The sequence below is a fragment of the Anthonomus grandis genome, chromosome 19 (assembly GCF_022605725.1).
Source record: "Anthonomus grandis grandis chromosome 19, icAntGran1.3, whole genome shotgun sequence".
NCBI classification, from domain to species: domain Eukaryota; kingdom Metazoa; phylum Arthropoda; class Insecta; order Coleoptera; family Curculionidae; genus Anthonomus; species Anthonomus grandis.
The window spans coordinates 3,550,242-3,572,837 of NC_065564.1; the positions used below are offsets into that span (position 1 = coordinate 3,550,242).

The 22,596-nt window shown below is 33.0% G+C and overlaps 1 protein-coding gene across 1 annotated transcript; it reads left to right on the plus strand.

Annotated features, from left to right (window-relative positions):
• Window positions 1-25: 25 nt before the first annotated feature.
• On the plus strand, window positions 26-8,421 carry LOC126747417 (vacuolar protein sorting-associated protein 16 homolog). Its single transcript, XM_050455995.1, has 12 exons — window positions 26-194; window positions 1,748-1,937; window positions 1,991-2,267; window positions 2,327-2,448; window positions 2,508-2,686; window positions 5,308-5,527; window positions 5,589-5,839; window positions 6,932-7,241; window positions 7,294-7,605; window positions 7,656-7,909; window positions 7,963-8,163; window positions 8,216-8,421. The coding sequence occupies exons 1-12, from the start codon at window positions 136-138 to the stop codon at window positions 8,355-8,357; spliced, it is 2,517 nt and encodes an 838-aa protein (XP_050311952.1). The 5' UTR covers window positions 26-135; the 3' UTR covers window positions 8,358-8,421.
• The last annotated feature ends 14,175 nt before the right edge of the window (window positions 8,422-22,596 follow it).

Here is a 22,596-nt window from a genome sequence, read left to right on the forward strand (position 1 = left end):
TAGCTGATCATATGTTTTCTTTCAAATCTGACGTTTAACTGCATATGTAAACAAACAAAGATTAATAAATAAAACACCCATTTTCCTTGTTATTTCTTTTATTGGGGGCTGAATTTGCTTTATAGGGGCCTCACCATGTCTAGCGCCCTTATCACCTCAAACTGGTTCCTTCTGGGGCGAGACCTGTACTACAGGTGATTTTTTTTTGCTAATTTTCACAATTTTAAGTTAAATATTGCTTATGATATGAAATGTTTAGCTTATGTTGCACTTAGGGCCTTAATTGTAAACATATTTGACCAACCATAAACTCTCTCCAAGAGCCTTAACCCACTGCACTCCCTTAAACTTGTTCGGACTCATTCAAACTCGAGCAATTTTTAAGCTAAAGAGGCTTTTTGTACCTCAAATTGATCCTTCGGAAGTCATTTAACTGCTGTCCAAAAATGATTGAAATATATCAAGTAGTTTTTCAGTTACAACCAGTTTTTATTTTTGGTAGTCATCGTGCAACTCTTGGACCTTAGCAAGCAAAAGCGGCTGTAACTATAAGGGTTTCTCAGCTATAATAAAGTAATTCTTATTAAAATATTCCTTAGGAAAACCTTTATCTTAAATGCCTCAAACATTTTCCAAAATATTCTGATGTGAATAAGAAAATTGCCAGAAAACCCAGCTACATCTAAACGAGCATAGCTCAGCAAGTATTTAAGCTAGAAAGACGTTTTATGCCTTAAATCCAATCTTAGGAATGTCTTTAGTTGCTGTGAAAAAATGATCAAAATATCTCAAGTAGTTTTTGAGTTACAGCAAGTTTTATATTACTGATAGATAGTCATCAAGCAACTCTTGGACCTTAGCAAGCAAAAGTGACTGTAACTCTAAGAGTTTTTGGGCTATAATAAAGCATTTTTTATTTAAATATTCCTTAGGAAAATCCTTATTAAATGTCTCAAACATTTTGCAAAATATCCTGATAGAAATTTAAAAAAATCTGCTGAAAACTCTGCTATCTTTAAACAAGCATAGATCAACAAGTATGTAGGCTACAAAGACTTTTTGTATCTTAAATCCATTATCAGGAATCTCTTTAGCTGCTGTGAAAAAATTATCAAAATATCTCCAGTAGTTTGTCAGTTACAGCCAGTTTTGTGTTTTTGGTAGTGATGGTGCAACTCTTGAACCTTAGCAAGCAAAAGTCGCTGTAACTATTAGGGTTTTTGAGCTATAATAAAGTATTTCTTATTAAAATATTCCTTAGGAAAATCCTTATTAAATGCCTCAAACATTTTGCAAAATATCCTGATAGAAATTTAAAAAAATCTGCTGAAAACTCTGCTATCTTTAAACAAGCATAGCTCAACAAGTATGTAAGCTACAAAGACGTTTTGTACCTTAAATTTAATATCAGGAATCTCTTTATATATTTTTTGTTAATTATTGAGCATCTCTTGAATCTTAGCAAGTAAAAGTAGCTGAAACTATAAAGGTTTTTAGGCTATAATAAAGTATTTCCTATTAAAATATTCCTCAGAAAAACCTGTACATTAAATGCCTGAAATATTTTCCAAAACATCCTGATATAAATAACAAAATCCGTTGAAAACCCAACTTTATCTAAACAAGTATAGCTCAGCTAAAAAGGCATTTTGTACCCTAATCCAACCTCAGAAAACCCTTGTCCATATATCTCCATCAGTTTTTGAGTTACCCATAAAAGACTCTGGCTTTAATACACCTATTATAGGAAATTTGAGATTTACTCAATGGAATGGAGCCACGAAATCAAACTGGAAAACTTCATAGTGGCATCTGGATCCTATGCAGGTCCACTGGCCATCAGAAGGGACGACCGAAAAATTTTAAAAGCCAAAGGACCTGGCCAGCCAGTGATTTCCATATTTTCCGGGTCTGGAAAGGCCCTAACATCCTTCAAGGTGGTACAGTGGTAAATATCTGGAGGGTGTTATACTGATTTAAGGGTTTTTAGTGGACCCATCGACCAATAGTCCACATGGGCTGGTCAAACGACGAAAAACTCATATGCATCCAGAACGACGGGAATGTTACTGTATTCGACATGTTTGGAAAGTTGTTCCATAAGTTTAACATATTCCAGAGGGCCCATGATGCAAAAATTGTTGACGCGAAGATTTTTACCAATACCAAGAACGTTACTGGGATTGCTGTCATGACTTCTAACTTTAATGTCTTCGTGGTGAATAGCATGAAGGATATTAAGACTAGACAGTTGAGCAGTGCTCCTAGTAAGTTTCCTTATTATTGTCCTCAAAAGAAGCGTGAATATTTTATTAAATATCAACAGAATCCACCTCAGATCCTAACTGCTGGGCAGTGGTATCAGAAGAGCCTTTCACAGAAGTCTTATTCTCAAGAGACAGTGAACTTTACAGGTTAAAACAGGACGAACATCTCACAAGCACCATGGTAATAATAATGAAGAAGTAACAGTAAAGATTTAACCCCCCATTGACTTTTTTTTTCAGCTACAGCCAGACATTTCGGCCAGATACACGGCCATTCTAGAGATGGCTGTATCTCTTAACGCGCGATATTTATGTTTCTTTACGGATTCCGGCCATTTGTGGCTGGGATCTACGGATTTGAGGCATAAATATTGCGAAATTGATACTAACACCATTCATAGGCCTAAGCAACTTGTTTGGTAAGTACTGTTTGAGTGCAGTTGGGAAAATCATAAATTAGCACCCTCAAAAAAAATGTAGGGAAATGTATAGGCACCTAATGATATTTCAATGTTAAAGTTTGAAGAAAAAATTAACAGTAAATAGGTGGTAGTTACCATATTAATATTTTAAATTTAAGATATAAATATGACATTCTTGATATATGAATAAAATTTTTTGATTAAAAAAATCTCTGAGAACCAACAAGTTTCTGATGAATCTATTTTTACTAAGTGAAATTATGAGAATTGTCAATAACTTAAGCAAACAATTGCAGAGCAAGGCAAATACGTTAGGAGTATCCAGAAATATAATAAATATAACTATACAAATTCTGCAGTATTTAACCTAAGTAAAAGAAATTAAGAATCATTTAATTAACTATGTAAAGATATTTAAAAAATGGCACAAGAAAATTCAATTTCAACTAATTTGAATCAATAAGCAGTAATGTCGACTATGCTGAAATTGAATGCTACATGTACAGGAATAAGTTTTAATGAAATAAAACAATTCTGGCCAATCTATGGATATTATCGCATGCTTGACAGTACATCAATCATATAAAAATTGAATTTTCTGAAATCAGTCAGAAACTAATGCATAAGATATATTTTTTTTTAAATGAATCCAGTAGGGAGTGAAACTTTTATAGAATATTATAGAAAGTTATTTAATATTGACAAATATTAAAAACGGCGGAGGGTAATGTCAGTAATACTGATAAGTTCTCAAACTTAAAATATCCATTGTGACGAAAGGCACATTTCTGATACTTCTCATTGGATCGAGTACTTCTAAAAGATCTTGTTCGACAGAATGCGAAGAATTAAACGTGGTTACAAAGTCAAATGACCCAACATAGGTTTAGTAACATTTCACTTCTTAATACTAATAGTAATGTTGCCAAAAATATTGAATATGAAGAGTTTTTAAAGACAGGGAACCGAGAATCAGCACTCTCTTAATATACATGTGTTTAATATATATGTGAGGTGCTCCTATCATGTATGATAATAGTATAAGTAGTAGAGGGTATTCTCATAAATTCACAGTATGGGACTTGAATATACTTGTCTTAAACATTAGGCAATCTATTTTTATTTTCTTCAATAATGCATTAGTTTAACGATTTTTTCTACAAATGTTCTCTTAGCTGAGTGAATATTGCAGCTAGAAAGACATTTCGTACCTCAAAACCATCCTCAGGAATACCAGCAGCTTACTCCATTAAAAATATGACAATACCTCACCCACTATTCTTAAAACTGCCATCCCAACATTATTGTACACCCGTAAGTCGAATATTGTAAAGGGTTTCAATGACTTAAGGCCCATTTTCATAACGGTAATTGTGCTATTTTGGTTCTACTAGATTATTTCAAGGCACTTGATACCAACTTGAAATTTCTTAGTTTTCATTGAAATTTATTGTAGTTCAATCAGATTAATTTCGAATTATCGAAAGAGAATTCAGAAATCGCCAGCAAAGGGTGTTTTTAAATCATATTAACTTGGCTTTACTTCAGATGTCCCTAGGGGGTCAATTTTAGGATTAATTCTTTTTATTTTATACAATTCCCAATTTCTTAAAAAAATATCTGACTGAAACAGTATTTTAGATAACGAATTAGGGTTTGAAAAACACGTTTTTAGGTGCATTTAAAAATGTATAGGGAATCTACGTGCCTTGTAGATTCCTGATGTTGTTTATGGTCCTTGTTTAGCTGCAGAATATTGTGAAAAAATAGAACGAGTTCAAAAATATTGTCTAAGAATTATTCATGGTAATCGTCGTAGAATACCAGCAAGTCATAAGCTGGAGGCTACTATGCATGCAAATATGAAACGTAGATTCATTCATTCATAGAGATGTATAATAAAATAACAAATTTAAACTCTCTCCAATATTTGTATTAAAAAATCACATTTAGGACAGATGTTAATAAGGAATTATAAAAAAAATGGTTAAACTGTCGTAGCAAGCACTGGCGAGTCCCAATCACGCAAATATCTCAAAAACTAGTCATTTCTCAAAAAAAATACTGAAAACACAAAATTTAGGTCTATTCATTCGTTAAGCTAAGCCGTTTGAATTATTACCCTAACTAAATTAGTAAGAGAATTACAGGGAATTTTGTTAAGCCCTAATTTGGGCCATATCTCAAAAACTAGAAATTTCTCAAACAAATTTATAAAAACGTTCAATATACCCACGAGGTTTCTCTAGATAGTAAAGTTTAAATTTCCAAAATACTTTGAAAACTGAGCGTGGAAAAATGATTGGAATAAGCCTTGACAAAGGCCCTACAATAATTCGGCACTAAAAAGTGAATTTTTGCCATTGTTAATGTTAAAAATAAGATTTTTTTACCACGTATCTCAAAATTCAATCATTTTCGGATAGGGGGTTTATTGGGCAAACTTTTAAGGGTTTTAAAGGGCTCTTAAAGGGTTTATTGGTTCATATTTTCATGCCCTCTGCAACCCCTCCAAGTTTGTCCCACTAATCATGAAACACCCTGGATATGTATATACTTGAACACAGATTATTATTATTAAATATAACTCTCAATCAAACTTTTTAATGTTCCACAAGGTGTGGAAATGAAATGGTGATAGTTTACTGGGAAACCGACAACACCATAATGGTAGTGGGTAAAAACGGGCAAACGAACACCTACACCAGCGAAACGGCAGTGCATTTAGTTCCGGAAATCGACGGGGTGCGCATAATCTCTAACTCGCAGCACAAAATCTTTAAAATCAACAGCACCGAACCCGGAAGTTTCTTATTGGCCGCTTCCAAGCAGTTCCAGGCAAGTGCCATGGTAAAATCTTAAGGGTGTATTGAATTATCAAGGGATTTTATGTATATAGAAAGGTAGTCACAAGGCAAACGAGTATTTGTCCCTTGTAAAAGACATTGGGGAGGCGGTGAACCAGTGTTTGGACGCCGTGGGGTACGAGTTTGATCCGGAGGTACAAAAAATGCTCATCAGAGCTGCACAGTTTGGAAAATGCTTCGTACCGGGGTACAACTCGGAGAAATACGTTCGCATGTGTCGCCTGCTTCGCGTATTGAATGCCATAAGAGATCCCAAGTGTGGAATTCCTCTTACGATAGAACAGTATCCTTTTTTTAACATTGACATTATTTAAAAACACCATAGGAGTGTGACACTCGAATTACGAGACAGTTTTACCAATAACCAAAACTTTCGTATGCATCACATTGTACAAAGTGACCAGCATTTAAAACATGTTCAGCCAAACTTGACTTTTCAACACTTCCATATTTCACATGAGCTGCAGGTTGTTTAAATCTGATATTAATTAATTGGTCTTTAGTTTATCTTTTGGGTTTCCCAACCTTTTTCAACCCTTTTATTGGATCAAGGAAAATACGAATATACTCTTAGTATAGTAATCTGTAATAACGCTAATAGAATTTTACAATTTTGGGATTTATTTGTATGCTCTGGTGCTGAAGTTGTAAGAGCGTTTATGGGATTATCCAATGAACTTTGCTATTTGTATTATTTTTGTCTATTTTTATTTTTTCTCTCTGAGATTAAGGTATTAAATATATATATTTTTTTTGTAGGATTATTAATTTGTATTTGCTTATTTTTAGGATTATTATTATAAATTATTAACATATAGTTTATACTATGATGTTGCGGAGAATATATTAGTTTTACTATATCTTAAAAATTATTAAAACATTATTGTAACCTTTAGCTCTGTAAATGGTTTTTGCTGTTGGGCTGTACTACTAAAAATAAATAAATAAATAAAAAATTTCTCGTAACTTGACCGAACTTTGATAGACCACTGTTAGACCTAAGTCTTTGAAAACCTTATCAAAGCCTTTCGTCAAGATTGGATTAATTGGATAAATGTGAGAATTCTAAAAGATATCTTTAACAAACTATACAGATTTCAACAAATTCGGTAAACAAGTTTTTTATAAATTAATAAAAAATCAATTTAAAAATGAGTTCAACACCCTGTATCTCGAAAACGAATCATCTAATAAAATGACAGTCATCACTTATGTTACGCCATTTGTAAGTAGTTTTAGTTAAGTTCTTATCTTCTCCCGAAGATGCTAACATTTTTAGCGAAACACGTGTCAAGAGTAAAAATAAAAAGTTAGTGGTAAAACTGTCTCGTAAAAACCACATTGTAAGTGTTTTCTTTACCCCAATAACCACCAGATTAAAATACATGAAAACCAAAGAGACCATGGATGACAATGAGTCCCTGAAGCACCTACTGGACCGTCTTATCGTAAGGAACATGTACTACTTGGCCCTACAGGTGGCCAAATACCTGAGACTTCCAGAGAATATCGGAACCAGTTACATCCTGGTGCACTGGGCCAAGTATAAAGTGGGTCAGCACCACGCTGAAGAGGAACTGGTGGCCCGGGAAATCGCCGAAAAATTGGGCTACTCCTCCGGGGTGTCTTATCGGGAAATTGCCGAGAAAGCTTCCGAATATGGGAAGGACAGATTGGCCATTAAGGTACTGGGGGAGGATCCCAAACTATCTGGGGTAATTTAACATTCAATTGCAGCTCCTGGATTACGAGCCGAAGGCAAGCGAACAGGTGGAGCTACTACTGAAACTGCACGAAAACAAATCCGCTTTACATAAAGCCATCGAAAGTGGCGATACCGATTTGGTTTACATGGTGATCTTGAAGCTGATCAAGAAAATGCCTTTGGGAGACTTCAAGATGATCATCAGGAATTTCCCGGTGGCCCAGGCCTTGTACATAAAATACTGCAAAGAGCACAACAAGTCCGCCTTAACGGAGATTTACATCCAAGAGGACGACTTTGCCTCCCAAGCGGAGCTCACTTTAGAAGAGTTCCTTGACGATAACGTAATATTTCCAGTAAAAAATAAATTCAGTGAACGATTTTTGAGTTTCAGAAGTCCCACCTGAGAGAATCATTGCTGACCAGCGCCATCGAGGCCTACAAAAAAGGCAGGAAGGACTTCTACGTCTCTATGTGCGAGGAAACCTTAAAACTCCTCAAGTTCCAAAGGGAAATGGACGAGAAATTAAAATTAGAGCCTGAACTGTTGGGCCAGTCTGTCCATGACACCTGCAAGAGTTTATTGGGTGCCAAACAGTGGAAAGTCGCCGAGAAGTTTAAGAACGATTTCAAAATCCCCGATAAGAGGTACAAACGTTTGTATTCTAGGCAGTTTTATTAATTATTACGCACTTATCTAGGTACTGGTGGCTGAAAATCAATGCCCTAGCGAACCACAGGGAATGGATCGAACTGGATAAATTCTCCAAAATGAAAAAGTCCCCCGTAGGGTACCATCCCTTCGTGGAAGCGTGCCTGGCAAACGAAAACCGAGAGGAAGCGCTAAAGTATTTGCCCAAAGTGTCTGAGGAGGTCAAAGTGAAGTACTGCCTCAAGTTGGGGTCAGTGGAGCGATAATTGTGCTTTTAAATTTTAATGTAAAAATGTTTCCAGATGTTATGAGGAGGCGGCAGAAACAGCCTTTCAACAGAGGGATGTACAGAGTTTGGCCAGTATGCAGTTCAGGTTCTCGGATAGGCCGGACCTTTTGCAGAAAGTGTCCATGATGATTAGCCAGTTGCAGTATAAGAAATGATTAGTGTTATAAGTTTACTTTTTTATGTAATATTTGCTTTATTTGAATATATTAGTGAGAGGTTTTTATTTGTATTTTTTTTATCCCAGAAGGGTTGGTGCTACTTTCTGATAAAAGACAGATTGTTTTGTTGAACATTTCAAGTCACTTTTTTCCTATTCAAGGTAGAGCCTTGATTCAAAAACTCACATGTACACTAAGTCAATGTAAATCTTTTATGTTATTACACAAAACTTTGAAGCCAAGGGTTTTTGAGAAAAAGTGAAATGTATGAATTTGCTCATTCATTTTTCAGGGATTTTCCAATATTTTATGTAACTTTCTTCCTGTTCAAGGTAGAGACTTTATTCAAAGACTCACACGTACACTAAGTCAAGGTGAATCTTTTTCTGTAATTACACAAAACTTTGAAAACTCAATGGTTTTTGAAAAAAAGTGAGTTGTATGATTTTTCTCATTTCTTCTCTTCCTATCGACAGATTTTCTTGATTTTGGTCTTAAAAGCTTTGAATTAACGCTCTGCAACTTTAAAGACATAAACCATTAAAATTGGTACGGTAGAACTGATTTTGGCTACAGACATGTAAAAATCCCATACCCCCAAGTCATATTTTTGTAAGTTGTTCAATATCTTCTCTTCCTATCGACAGATTTTCTTGATTTTAATCTTAAAAGCATTGAATTAATGCTTTGCAACTTTTAAGACATAAACCATTAAAATTGGTACGGTAGAACTGCTTTTGGTTACAGACATGTAAAAATCCCATACCCCCAAGTCATATTTTTGTAAGTTGTTCAATATCTTCTCTTCCTATCGACAGATTTTCTTGATTTTAATCTTAAAAGCATTGAATTAATGCTTTGCAACTTTTAAGACATAAACCATTAAAATTGGTACGGTAGAACTGATTTTGGCTACAGACATGTAAAAATCTCATACCCCCAAGTCATATCTTTGTAAGTTGTTCAATATCTTCTCTTCCTATCGACAGATTTTCTTGATTTTGGTCTTAAAAGCTTTGAATTAACGCTCTGCAACTTTTAAGACATAAAGTATTAAAATTGGTACGGTAGAACTGCTTTTGGTTACAGACATGTAAAAAATCCCATACCCCCAAGTCATATTTTTGTAAGTTGTTCAATATCTTCTCTTCCTATCGACAGATTTTCTTGATTTTGGTCTTAAAAGCATTGAATTAACGCTCTGCAACTTTTAAGACATTAACCAATTAAATTGGTAAGGTAGAACTGCTTTTGGTTACAGACATGTAAAAATCCCATACCCCCAAGTCATATTTTTGTAAGTTGTTCAATATCTTCTCTTCCTATCGACAGATTTTCTTGATTTTGGTCTTAAAAGTATTGAATTAACGCTCTGCAACTTTTAAAATATAAACCAATTAAATTAGTAAGGTAGAACTGCTTTTGGTTACAGACATGTAAAAATCCCATACCCCCAAGTCATATTTTTGTAAGTTGTTCAATATCTTCTCTTCCTATCGACAGATTTTCTTGATTTTAATCTTAAAAGCATTGAATTATTGCTTTGCAACTTTTAAGACATAAACCATTAAAATTGGTACGGTAGAACTGATTTTGGCTACAGACATGTAAAAATCTCATACCCCCAAGTCATATTTTTGTAAGTTGTTCAATATCTTTTCTTCCTATCGACAGATTTTCTTGATTTTGGTCTTAAAAGCTTTGAATTAACGCTCTGCAACTTTTAAGACATAAAATATTAAAATTGGTACGGTAGAACTGCTTTTGGTTACAGACATGTAAAAATCCCATACCCCCAAGTCATATTTTTGTAAGTTGTTCAATATCTTCTCTTCCTATCGACAGATTTTCTTGATTTTGATCTTAAAAGCATTGAATTAACGCTCTGCAACTTTTAAGATATAAACCATTAAAATTGGTACAGAAGAACTGATTTTGGCTACAGACATGTAAAAATTCCATACCCCCAAGTCATATTTTTGTAAGTTGTTCAATATCTTCTCTTCCTGTCAACAGATTTTCTTGATTTTGGTCTTAAAAGCTTTGAATTAACGCTCTGCAACTTTTAAGACATAAAATATTAAAATTGGTACGGTAGAACTGCTTTTGGTTACAGACATGTAAAAATCCCATACCCCCAAGTCATATTTTTGTAAGTTGTTCAATATCTTCTCTTCCTATAGACAGATTTTCTTGATTTTGGTCTTAAAAGCATTGAATTAACGCTCTGCAACTTTTAAGACATAAAATATTAAAATTGGTACGGTAGAACTGCTTTTGGTTACAGACATGTAAAAATCCCATACCCCCAAGTCATATTTTTGTAAGTTGTTCAATATCTTCTATTCCTATTGACAGATTTTCTTGATTTTGGTCTTAAAAGCTTTCAATTAACGCTCTGCAACTTTTAGGACATAAACCATTAAAATTGGTACGGTAGAACTGATTTTGGCTACAGACATGTAAAAATCTCATACCCCCAAGTCATATTTTTGTAAGTTGTTCAATATCTTTTCTTCCTGTCGACAGATTTTCTTGATTTTGGTCTTAAAAGCTTTGAATTAACGCTGTGCAACTTTTAAGACATTAGATATTAAAATTGGTACGGTAGAACTGCTTTTAGTTACAGACATGTAAAAATCCCATACCCCCAAGTAATATTTTTGTAAGTTGTTCAATATCTTCTCTTCCTATCGACAGATTTTCTTGATTTTGATCTTAAAAGCATTGAATTAACGCTCTGCAACTTTTAAGATATAAACCATTAAAATTGGTACGGTAGAACTGATTTTGGCTACAGACATGTAAAAATCTCATACCCCCAAGTCATATTTTTGTAAGTTGTTCAATATCTTCTCTTCCAATCGACAGATTTTCTAGATTTTAGTCTTAAAAGCTTTGAATTAACGCTCTGCAACTTTTAAGACATAAACTATTAAAATTGGTACGGTAGAACTGATTTTGGCTACAGACATGTAAAAATCTCATACCCCCAAGTCATATTTTTGTAAGTTGTTCAATATCTTCTCTTCCAATCGACAGATTTTCTTGATTTTGATCTTAAAAGCATTGAATTAACGCTCTGCAACTTTTAAGAAATAAACCAATTAAATTGGTAAGGTAGAACTGCTTTTGGTTACAGACATGTAAAAATCCCATACCCCCAAGTCATATTTTTGTAAGTTGTTCAATATCTTCTCTTCCTATCGACAGATTTTCTTGATTTTGGTCTTAAAAGCATTAAATTAACGCTCTGCAACTTTTAAGATATAAACCATTAAAATTGGTACGGTAGAACTGCTTTTGGTTACAGACATGTAAAAATCCCATACCCCCAAGTCATATTTTTGTAAGTTGTTCAATATCTTTTCTTCCTGTCGACAGATTTTCGTGATTTTGGTCTTAAAAGCTTTGAATTAACGCTCTGCAACTTTTAAGACATAAAATATTAAAATTGGTACGGTAGAACTGCTTTTGGTTACAGACATGTAAAAATCCCATACCCCCAAGTCATATTTTTGTAAGTTGTTCAATATCTTCTCTTCCTATCGACAGATTTTCTTGATTTTGATCTTAAAAGCATTGAATTAACGCTCTGCAACTTTTAAGATATAAACCATTAAAATTGGTACGGTAGAACTGATTTTGGCTACAGACATGTAAAAATTCCATACCCCCAAGTCATATTTTTGTAAGTTGTTCAATATCTTCTCTTCCTGTTAACAGATTTTCTTGATTTTGGTCTTAAAAGCTTTAAATTAACGCTCTGCAACTTTTAAGATATAAACCATTAAAATTGGTACGGTAGAACTGCTTTTGGTTACAGACATGTAAAAATCCCATACCCCTAAGTCATATTTTTGTAAGTTGTTCAATATCTTCTCTTCCTATCGACAGATTTTCTTGATTTTGATCTTAAAAGCATTGAATTAACGCTCTGCAACTTTTAAGATATAAACCATTAAAATTGGTACGGTAGAACTGATTTTGGCTACAGACATGTAAAAATTTCATACCCTCAAGTCATATTTTTGTAAGTTGTTCAATATCTTCTTTTCCTATCGACAGATTTTCTTGATTTTGGTCTTAAAAGCTTTGAATTAACGCTCTGCAACTTTTAAGACATAAACCAATTAAATTGGTAAGGTAGAACTGCTTTTGGTTACAGACATGTAAAAATCCCATACCCCCAAGTCATATTTTTGTAAGTTGTTCAATATCTTTTCTTCCTGTCGACAGATTTTCTTGATTTTGGTCTTAAAAGCTTTGAATTAACGCTCTGCAACTTTTAAGACATAAAATGTTAAAATTGGCACGGTAGAACTGCTTTTGGTTACAGACATGTAAAAATCCCATACCCCCAAGTCATATTTTTGTAAGTTGTTTAATATCTTCTCTTCCTATCGAGAGATTTTCTTGATTTTGGTCTTAAAAGCATTGAATTAACGCTCTGCAACTTTAAAGACATAAAATATTAAAATTGGTGCGGTAGAACTGCTTTTGGTTACAGACATGTAAAAATCCCATACCCCTAAGTCATATTTTTGTAAGTTGTTCAATATCTTCTCTTCCTATCGACAGATTTTCTTAATTTTGATCTTAAAAGCATTGAATTAACGCTCTGCAACTTTTAAGATATAAACCATTAAAATTGGTACGGTAGAACTGATTTTGGCTACAGACATGTAAAAATTCCATACCCCCAAGTCATATTTTTGTAAGTTGTTCAATATCTTCTCTTCCTGTCAACAGATTTTCTTGATTTTAGTCTTAAAAGCTTTGAACTAACGCTCTGCAACTTTTAAGACATAAATTATTAAAATTGGTACGGTAGAACTGCTTTTGGTTACAGACATGTAAAAATCCCATACCCCCAAGTCATATTTTTGTAAGTTGTTCAATATCTTCTCTTCCTATCGACAGATTTTCTTGATTTTGGTCTTAAAAGCATTGAATTAACGCTCTGCAACTTTTAAGACATAAAATATTATAATTGGTACGGTAGAACTGCTTTCGGTTACAGACATGTAAAAATCCCATACCCCCAAGTCATATTTTTGTAAGTTGTTCAATATCTTCTCTTCCTATCGACAGATTTTCTTGATTTTGATCTTAAAAGCATTGAATTAACGCTCTGCAACTTTTAAGAAATAAACCAATTAAATTGGTAAGGTAGAACTGCTTTTGGTTACAGACATGTAAAAATCCCATACCCCCAAGTCATATTTTTGTAAGTTGTTCAATATCTTCTCTTCCTATCGACAGATTTTCTTGATTTTAGTCTTAAAAGCATTGAATTAACGCTCTGCAACTTCTAAGATATAAACCATTAAAATTGGTACGGTAGAACTGATTTTGGCTACAGACATGTAAAAATCTCATACCCCCAAGTCATATTTTTGTAAGTTGTTCAATATCTTCTCTTCCTATTGACAGATTTTCTTGATTTTGGTCTTAAAAGCTTTGAATTAACGCTCTGCAACTTTTAAGACATAAACCATTAAAATTGGTACGGTAGAACTGATTTTGGCTACAGACATGTAAAAATTCCATACCCCCAAGTCATATTTTTGTAAGTTGTTCAATATCTTCTCTTCCTATTGACAGATTTTTTTGATTTTGGTCTTAAAAGCATTGAATTAACGCTCTGCAACTTTTAAGATATAAACCATTAAAATTGGTACGGTAGAACTGCTTTTGGTTACAGACATGTAAAAATCCCATACCCCCAAGTCATATTTTTGTAAGTTGTTCAATATCTTCTCTTCCTGTCGACAGATTTTCTTGATTTTGGTCTTAAAAGCTTTGAATTAACGCTCTGCAACTTTTAAGAGATAAAATATTAAAATTGGTACGGTAGAACTGCTTTTGGTTACAGACATGTAAAAATCCCATACCCCCAAGTCATATTTTTGTAAGTTGTTCAATATCTTCTCTTCCTATGGACAGATTTTTTTGATTTTAATCTTAAAAGCATTGAATTAATGCTTTGCAACTTTTAAGATATAAACCATTAAAATTGGTACGGTAGAACTGATTTTGGCTACAGACATGTAAAAATTCCATACCCCCAAGTCATATTTTTGTAAGTTGTTCAATATCTTCTCTTCCTGTCGACAGATTTTCTTGATTTTGGTCTTAAAAGCTTAGAATTAACGCTCTGCAACTTTTAAGACATAAAATATTAAAATTGGTACGGTAGAACTGCTTTTGGTTACAGACATGTAAAAATCCCATACCCCCAAGTCATATTTTTGTAAGTTGTTCAATATCTTCTCTTCCTGTCGACAGATTTTCTTGATTTTGGTCTTAAAAGCTTTGAACTAACGCTCTGCAACTTTTAAGACATAAAATATTAAAATTGGTACGGTAGAACTGCTTTTGGTTACAGACATGTAAAAATCCCATACCCCCAAGTCATATTTTTGTAAGTTGTTCAATATCTTCTCTTCCTATCGACAGATTTTTTTGATTTTGATCTTAAAAGCATTGAATTAACGCTCTGCAACTTTTAAGATATAAACCATTAAAATTGGTACGGTAGAACTGATTTTGGCTACAGACATGTAAAAATCTCATACCCCCAAGTCATATTTTTGTAAGTTGTTCAATATCTTCTCTTCCTATCGACAGATTTTCTTGATGTTGGTCTTAAAAGCTTTGAATTAACGCTCTGCAACTTTTAAGACATAAAGTATTAAAATTGGTACGGTAGAACTGCTTTTGGTTACAGACATGTAAAAATCCCATACCCCCAAGTTATATTTTTGTAAGTTGTTCAATATCTTCTCTTCCTGTCGACAGATTTTCTTGATTTTAGCCTTAAAAGGTTTGATTTAACGCTCTGCAACTTTTAAGACATAAAATATTAAAATTGGTACGATAGAACTGCTTTTGGTTACAGACATGTAAAAATCCCATACCCCCAAGTCATATTTTTGTAAGTTGTTCAATATCTTCTCTTCCTATCGACAGATTTTCTTGATTTTAGTCTTAAAAGCATTGAATTAACGCTCTGCAACTTTTAAGATATAAACCATTAAAATTGGTACGGTAGAACTGCTTTTGGTTACAGACATGTAAAAATCCCATACCCCCAAGTCATATTTTTGTAAGTTGTTCAATATCTTCTCTTCCTATGGACAGATTTTTTTGATTTTAATCTTAAAAGCATTGAATTAATGCTTTGCAACTTTTAAGATATAAACCATTAAAATTGGTACGGTAGAACTGATTTTGGCTACAGACATGTAAAAATCCCATACCCCCAAGTCATATTTTTGTAAGTTGTTCAATATCTTCTCTTCCTATGGACAGATTTTTTTGATTTTAATCTTAAAAGCATTGAATTAATGCTTTGCAACTTTTAAGATATAAACCATTAAAATTGGTACGGTAGAACTGATTTTGGCTACAGACATGTAAAAATTCCATACCCCCAAGTCATATTTTGGTAAGTTGTTCAATATCTTCTCTTCCTATTGACAGATTTTTTTGATTTTGGTCTTAAAAGCATTGAATTAACGCTCTGCAACTTTTAAGATATAAACCATTAAAATTGGTACGGTAGAACTGCTTTTGGTTACAGACATGTAAAAATCCCATACCCCCAAGTCATATTTTTGTAAGTTGTTCAATATCTTCTCTTCCTATTGACAGATTTTCTTAATTTTAGTCTTAAAAGCTTTGAATTAACGCTCTGCAACTTTTAAGACATAAACCATTAAAATTGGCACGGTAGAACTGCTTTTGGTTACAGACATGTAAAAATCCCATACCCCCAAGTCATATTTTTGTAAGTTGTTCAATATCTTTTCTTCCTGTCGACAGATTTTCGTGATTTTGGTCTTAAAAGCTTTGAATTAACGCTCTGCAACTTTTAAGACATAAAATATTAAAATTGGTACGGTAGAACTGCTTTTGGTTACAGACATGTAAAAATCCCATACCCCCAAGTCATATTTTTGTAAGTTGTTCAATATCTTCTCTTCCTATCGACAGATTTTCTTGATTTTGATCTTAAAAGCATTGAATTAACGCTCTGCAACTTTTAAGATATAAACCATTAAAATTGGTACGGTAGAACTGATTTTGGCTACAGACATGTAAACATTCCATACCCCCAAGTCATATTTTTGTAAGTTGTTCAATATCTTCTCTTCCTGTTAACAGATTTTCTTGATTTTGGTCTTAAAAGCTTTAAATTAACGCTCTGCAACTTTTAAGATATAAACCATTAAAATTGGTACGGTAGAACTGCTTTTGGTTACAGACATGTAAAAATCCCATACCCCTAAGTCATATTTTTGTAAGTTGTTCAATATCTTCTCTTCCTATCGACAGATTTTCTTGATTTTGATCTTAAAAGCATTGAATTAACGCTCTGCAACTTTTAAGATATAAACCATTAAAATTGGTACGGTAGAACTGATTTTGGCTACAGACATGTAAAAATTTCATACCCTCAAGTCATATTTTTGTAAGTTGTTCAATATCTTCTTTTCCTATCGACAGATTTTCTTGATTTTGGTCTTAAAAGCTTTGAATTAACGCTCTACAACTTTTAAGACATAAACCAATTAAATTGGTAAGGTAGAACTGCTTTTGGTTACAGACATGTAAAAATCCCATACCCCCAAGTCATATTTTTGTAAGTTGTTCAATATCTTTTCTTCCTGTCGACAGATTTTCTTGATTTTGGTCTTAAAAGCTTTGAATTAACGCTCTGCAACTTTTAAGACATAAAATGTTAAAATTGGCACGGTAGAACTGCTTTTGGTTACAGACATGTAAAAATCCCATACCCCCAAGTCATATTTTTGTAAGTTGTTTAATATCTTCTCTTCCTATCGAGAGATTTTCTTGATTTTGGTCTTAAAAGCATTGAATTAACGCTCTGCAACTTTAAAGACATAAAATATTAAAATTGGTGCGGTAGAACTGCTTTTGGTTACAGACATGTAAAAATCCCATACCCCTAAGTCATATTTTTGTAAGTTGTTCAATATCTTCTCTTCCTATCGACAGATTTTCTTAATTTTGATCTTAAAAGCATTGAATTAACGCTCTGCAACTTTTAAGATATAAACCATTAAAATTGGTACGGTAGAACTGATTTTGGCTACAGACATGTAAAAATTCCATACCCCCAAGTCATATTTTTGTAAGTTGTTCAATATCTTCTCTTCCTGTCAACAGATTTTCTTGATTTTGGTCTTAAAAGCTTTGAACTAACGCTCTGCAACTTTTAAGACATAAATTATTAAAATTGGTACGGTAGAACTGCTTTTGGTTACAGACATGTAAAAATCCCATACCCCCAAGTCATATTTTTGTAAGTTGTTCAATATCTTCTCTTCCTATCGACAGATTTTCTTGATTTTGGTCTTAAAAGCATTGAATTAACGCTCTGCAACTTTTAAGACATAAAATATTCTAATTGGTACGGTAGAACTGCTTTCGGTTACAGACATGTAAAAATCCCATACCCCCAAGTCATATTTTTGTAAGTTGTTCAATATCTTCTCTTCCTATCGACAGATTTTCTTGATTTTGATCTTAAAAGCATTGAATTAACGCTCTGCAACTTTTAAGAAATAAACCAATTAAATTGGTAAGGTAGAACTGCTTTTGGTTACAGACATGTAAAAATCCCATACCCCCAAGTCATATTTTTGTAAGTTGTTCAATATCTTCTCTTCCTATCGACAGATTTTCTTGATTTTGGTCTTAAAAGCATTAAATTAACGCTCTGCAACTTTTAAGATATAAACCATTAAAATTGGTACGGTAGAACTGCTTTTGGTTACAGACATGTAAAAATCCCATACCCCCAAGTCATATTTTTGTAAGTTGTTCAATATCTTTTCTTCCTGTCGACAGATTTTCGTGATTTTGGTCTTAAAAGCTTTGAATTAACGCTCTGCAACTTTTAAGACATAAAATATTAAAATTGGTACGGTAGAACTGCTTTTGGTTACAGACATGTAAAAATCCCATACCCCCAAGTCATATTTTTGTAAGTTGTTCAATATCTTCTCTTCCTATCGACAGATTTTCTTGATTTTGATCTTAAAAGCATTGAATTAACGCTCTGCAACTTTTAAGATATAAACCATTAAAAGTGGTACGGTAGAACTGATTTTGGCTACAGACATGTAAAAATTCCATACCCCCAAGTCATATTTTTGTAAGTTGTTCAATATCTTCTCTTCCTATCGACAGATTTTCTTGATTTTGGTCTCAAAAGCTTTGAATTAACGCTCTGCAACTTTTAAGACATAAAATATTAAAATTGGTACGGTAGAACTGCTTTTGGTTACAGACATGTAAAAATCCCATACCCCCAAGTCATATTTTTGTAAGTTGTTCAATATCTTCTCTTCCTATCGGCAGATTTTCTTGATTTTGGTCTTAAAAGCATTGAATTAACGCTCTGCAACTTTTAAGACATAAAATATTAAAATTGGTACGGTAGAACTGCTTTTGGTTACAGACATGTAAAAATCCCATACCCCCAAGTCATATTTTTGTAAGTTGTTCAATATCTTCTCTTCCTATCGACAGATTTTCTTGATTTTGATCTTAAAAGCATTGAATTAACGCTCTGCAACTTTTAAGATATAAAATATTAAAATTGGTACGGTAGAACTGATTTTGGCTACAGACATGTAAAAATCTCATACCCCCAAGTCATATTTTTGTAAGTTGTTCAATATCTTCTCTTCCTATCGACAGATTTTCTTGATGTTGGTCTTAAAAGCTTTGAATTAACGCTCTGCAAATTTTAAGACATAAAGTATTAAAATTGGTACGGTAGAACTGCTTTTGGTTACAGACATGTAAAAATCCCATACCCCCAAGTCATATTTTTGTAAGTTGTTCAATATCTTCTCTTCCTGTCGACAGATTTTCTTGATTTTAGCCTTAAAAGGTTTGATTTAACGCTCTGCAACTTTTAAGACATAAAATATTAAAATTGGTACGATAGAACTGCTTTTGGTTACAGACATGTAAAAATCCCATACCCCCAAGTCATATTTTTGTAAGTTGTTCAATATCTTCTCTTCCTATCGGCAGATTTTCTTGATTTTAGTCTTAAAAGCATTGAATTAACGCTCTGCAACTTTTAAGATATAAACCATTAAAATTGGTACGGTAGAACTGATTTTGGCTACAGACATGTAAAAATTCCATACCCCCAAGTCATATTTTTGTAAGTTGTTCAATATCTTCTCTTCCTATTGACAGATTTTTTTGATTTTGGTCTTAAAAGCATTGAATTAACGCTCTGCAACTTTTAAGATATAAACCATTAAAATTGGTACGGTAGAACTGCTTTTGGTTACAGACATGTAAAAATCCCATACCCCCAAGTCATATCTTTGTAAGTTGTTCAATATCTTCTCTTCCTATTGACAGATTTTCTTAATTTTAGTCTTAAAAGCTTTGAATTAACGCTCTGCAACTTTTAAGACATAAACCATTAAAATTGGCACGGTAGAACTGCTTTTGGTTACAGACATGTAAAAATCCCATACCCCCAAGTCATATTTTTGTAAGTTGTTCAATATCTTCTCTTCCTATCGACAGATTTTCTTGATTTTAGTCTTAAAAGCATTGAATTAACGCTCTGCAACTTTTAAGATATAAACCATTAAAATTGGTACGGTAGAACTGATTTTGGCTACAGACATGTAAAAATCTCATACCCCCAAGTCATATTTTTGTAAGTTGTTCAATATCTTCTCTTCCTATTGACAGATTTTCTTGATTTTGGTCTTAAAAGCTTTGAATTAACGCTCTGCAACTTTTAAGACATAAACCATTAAAATTGGTACGGTAGAACTGATTTTGGCTACAGACATGTAAAAATTCCATACCCCCAAGTCATATTTTTGTAAGTTGTTCAATATCTTCTCTTCCTATTGACAGATTTTTTTGATTTTGGTCTTAAAAGCATTGAATTAACGCTCTGCAACTTTTAAGATATAAACCATTAAAATTGGTACGGTAGAACTGCTTTTGGTTACAGACATGTAAAAATCCCATACCCCCAAGTCATATTTTTGTAAGTTGTTCAATATCTTCTCTTCCTGTCGACAGATTTTCTTGATTTTGGTCTTAAAAGCTTTGAATTAACGCTCTGCAACTTTTAAGAGATAAAATATTAAAATTGGTACGGTAGAACTGCTTTTGGTTACAGACATGTAAAAATCCCATACCCCCAAGTCATATTTTTGTAAGTTGTTCAATATCTTCTCTTCCTATGGACAGATTTTTTTGATTTTAATCTTAAAAGCATTGAATTAATGCTTTGCAACTTTTAAGATATAAACCATTAAAATTGGTACGGTAGAACTGATTTTGGCTACAGACATGTAAAAATTCCATACCCCCAAGTCATATTTTTGTAAGTTGTTCAATATCTTCTCTTCCTGTCGACAGATTTTCTTGATTTTGGTCTTAAAAGCTTAGAATTAACGCTCTGCAACTTTTAAGACATAAAATATTAAAATTGGTACGGTAGAACTGCTTTTGGTTACAGACATGTAAAAATCCCATACCCCCAAGTCATATTTTTGTAAGTTGTTCAATATCTTCTCTTCCTATCGACAGATTTTCTTGATTTTGATCTTAAAAGCATTGAATTAACGCTCTGCAACTTTTAAGATATAAACCATTAAAATTGGTACGGTAGAACTGATTTTGGCTACAGACATGTAAAAATCTCATACCCCCAAGTCATATTTTTGTAAGTTGTTCAATATCTTCTCTTCCTATCGACAGATTTTCTTGATGTTGGTCTTAAAAGCTTTGAATTAACGCTCTGCAACTTTTAAGACATAAAGTATTAAAATTGGTACGGTAGAACTGCTTTTGGTTACAGACATGTAAAAATCCCATACCCCCAAGTCATATTTTTGTAAGTTGTTCAATATCTTCTCTTCCTGTCGACAGATTTTCTTGATTTTAGCCTTAAAAGGTTTGATTTAACGCTCTGCAACTTTTAAGACATAAAATATTAAAATTGGTACGATAGAACTGCTTTTGGTTACAGACATGTAAAAATCCCATACCCCCAAGTCATATTTTTGTAAGTTGTTCAATATCTTCTCTTCCTATCGACAGATTTTCTTGATTTTAGTCTTAAAAGCATTGAATTAACGCTCTGCAACTTTTAAGATATAAACCATTAAAATTGGTACGGTAGAACTGATTTTGGCTACAGACATGTAAAAATTCCATACCCCCAAGTCATATTTTTGTAAGTTGTTCAATATCTTCTCTTCCTATTGACAGATTTTTTTGATTTTGGTCTTAAAAGCATTGAATTAACGCTCTGCAACTTTTAAGATATAAACCATTAAAATTGGTACGGTAGAACTGCTTTTGGTTACAGACATGTAAAAATCCCATACCCCCAAGTCATATTTTTGTAAGTTGTTCAATATCTTCTCTTCCTATTGACAGATTTTCTTAATTTTAGTCTTAAAAGCTTTGAATTAACGCTCTGCAACTTTTAAGACATAAACCATTAAAATTGGCACGGTAGAACTGCTTTTGGTTACAGACATGTAAAAATCCCATACCCCCAAGTCATATTTTTGTAAGTTGTTCAATATCTTCTCTTCCTATCGACAGATTTTCTTGATTTTAGTCTTAAAAGCATTGAATTAACGCTCTGCAACTTTTAAGATATAAACCATTAAAATTGGTACGGTAGAACTGATTTTGGCTACAGACATGTAAAAATCTCATACCCCCAAGTCATATTTTTGTAAGTTGTTCAATATCTTCTCTTCCTATTGACAGATTTTTTTGATTTTGGTCTTAAAAGCATTGAATTAACGCTCTGCAACTTTTAAGATATAAACCATTAAAATTGGTACGGTAGAACTGCTTTTGGTTACAGACATGTAAAAATCCCATACCCCCAAGTCATATTTTTGTAAGTTGTTCAATATCTTCTCTTCCTGTCGACAGATTTTCTTGATTTTGGTCTTAAAAGCTTTGAATTAACGCTTTGCAACTTTTAAGACATAAACCATTAAAATTGGTACGGTAGAACTGATTTTGGCTACAGACATGTAAAAATCCCATACCTCCAAGTCATATTTTTGTAAGTTGTTCCCACTATTTTATATAATTTTTTTCCTATTCAAGGTAGATTCTTCATTCAAGGACTCACACGTACACTGGGTCAAGGTGAATCTTTTATATAATTACACAAAAA

What these genes read in the sequence shown, in the direction of transcription:
- LOC126747417 (XM_050455995.1), top strand. Translation starts at nt 136, where the DNA reads ATGTCTAGCGCCCTTATCACCTCAAACTGGTTCCTTCTGGGGCGAGAC. An exon ending in AAGAGTTCCTTGACGATAAC is followed by an intron (nt 7,606 to 7,655) that starts GTAATATTTCCA and finishes TTTGAGTTTCAG; the next exon opens with AAGTCCCACCTGAGAGAATC. An exon ending in TTCAAAATCCCCGATAAGAG is followed by an intron (nt 7,910 to 7,962) that starts GTACAAACGTTT and finishes GCACTTATCTAG; the next exon opens with GTACTGGTGGCTGAAAATCA.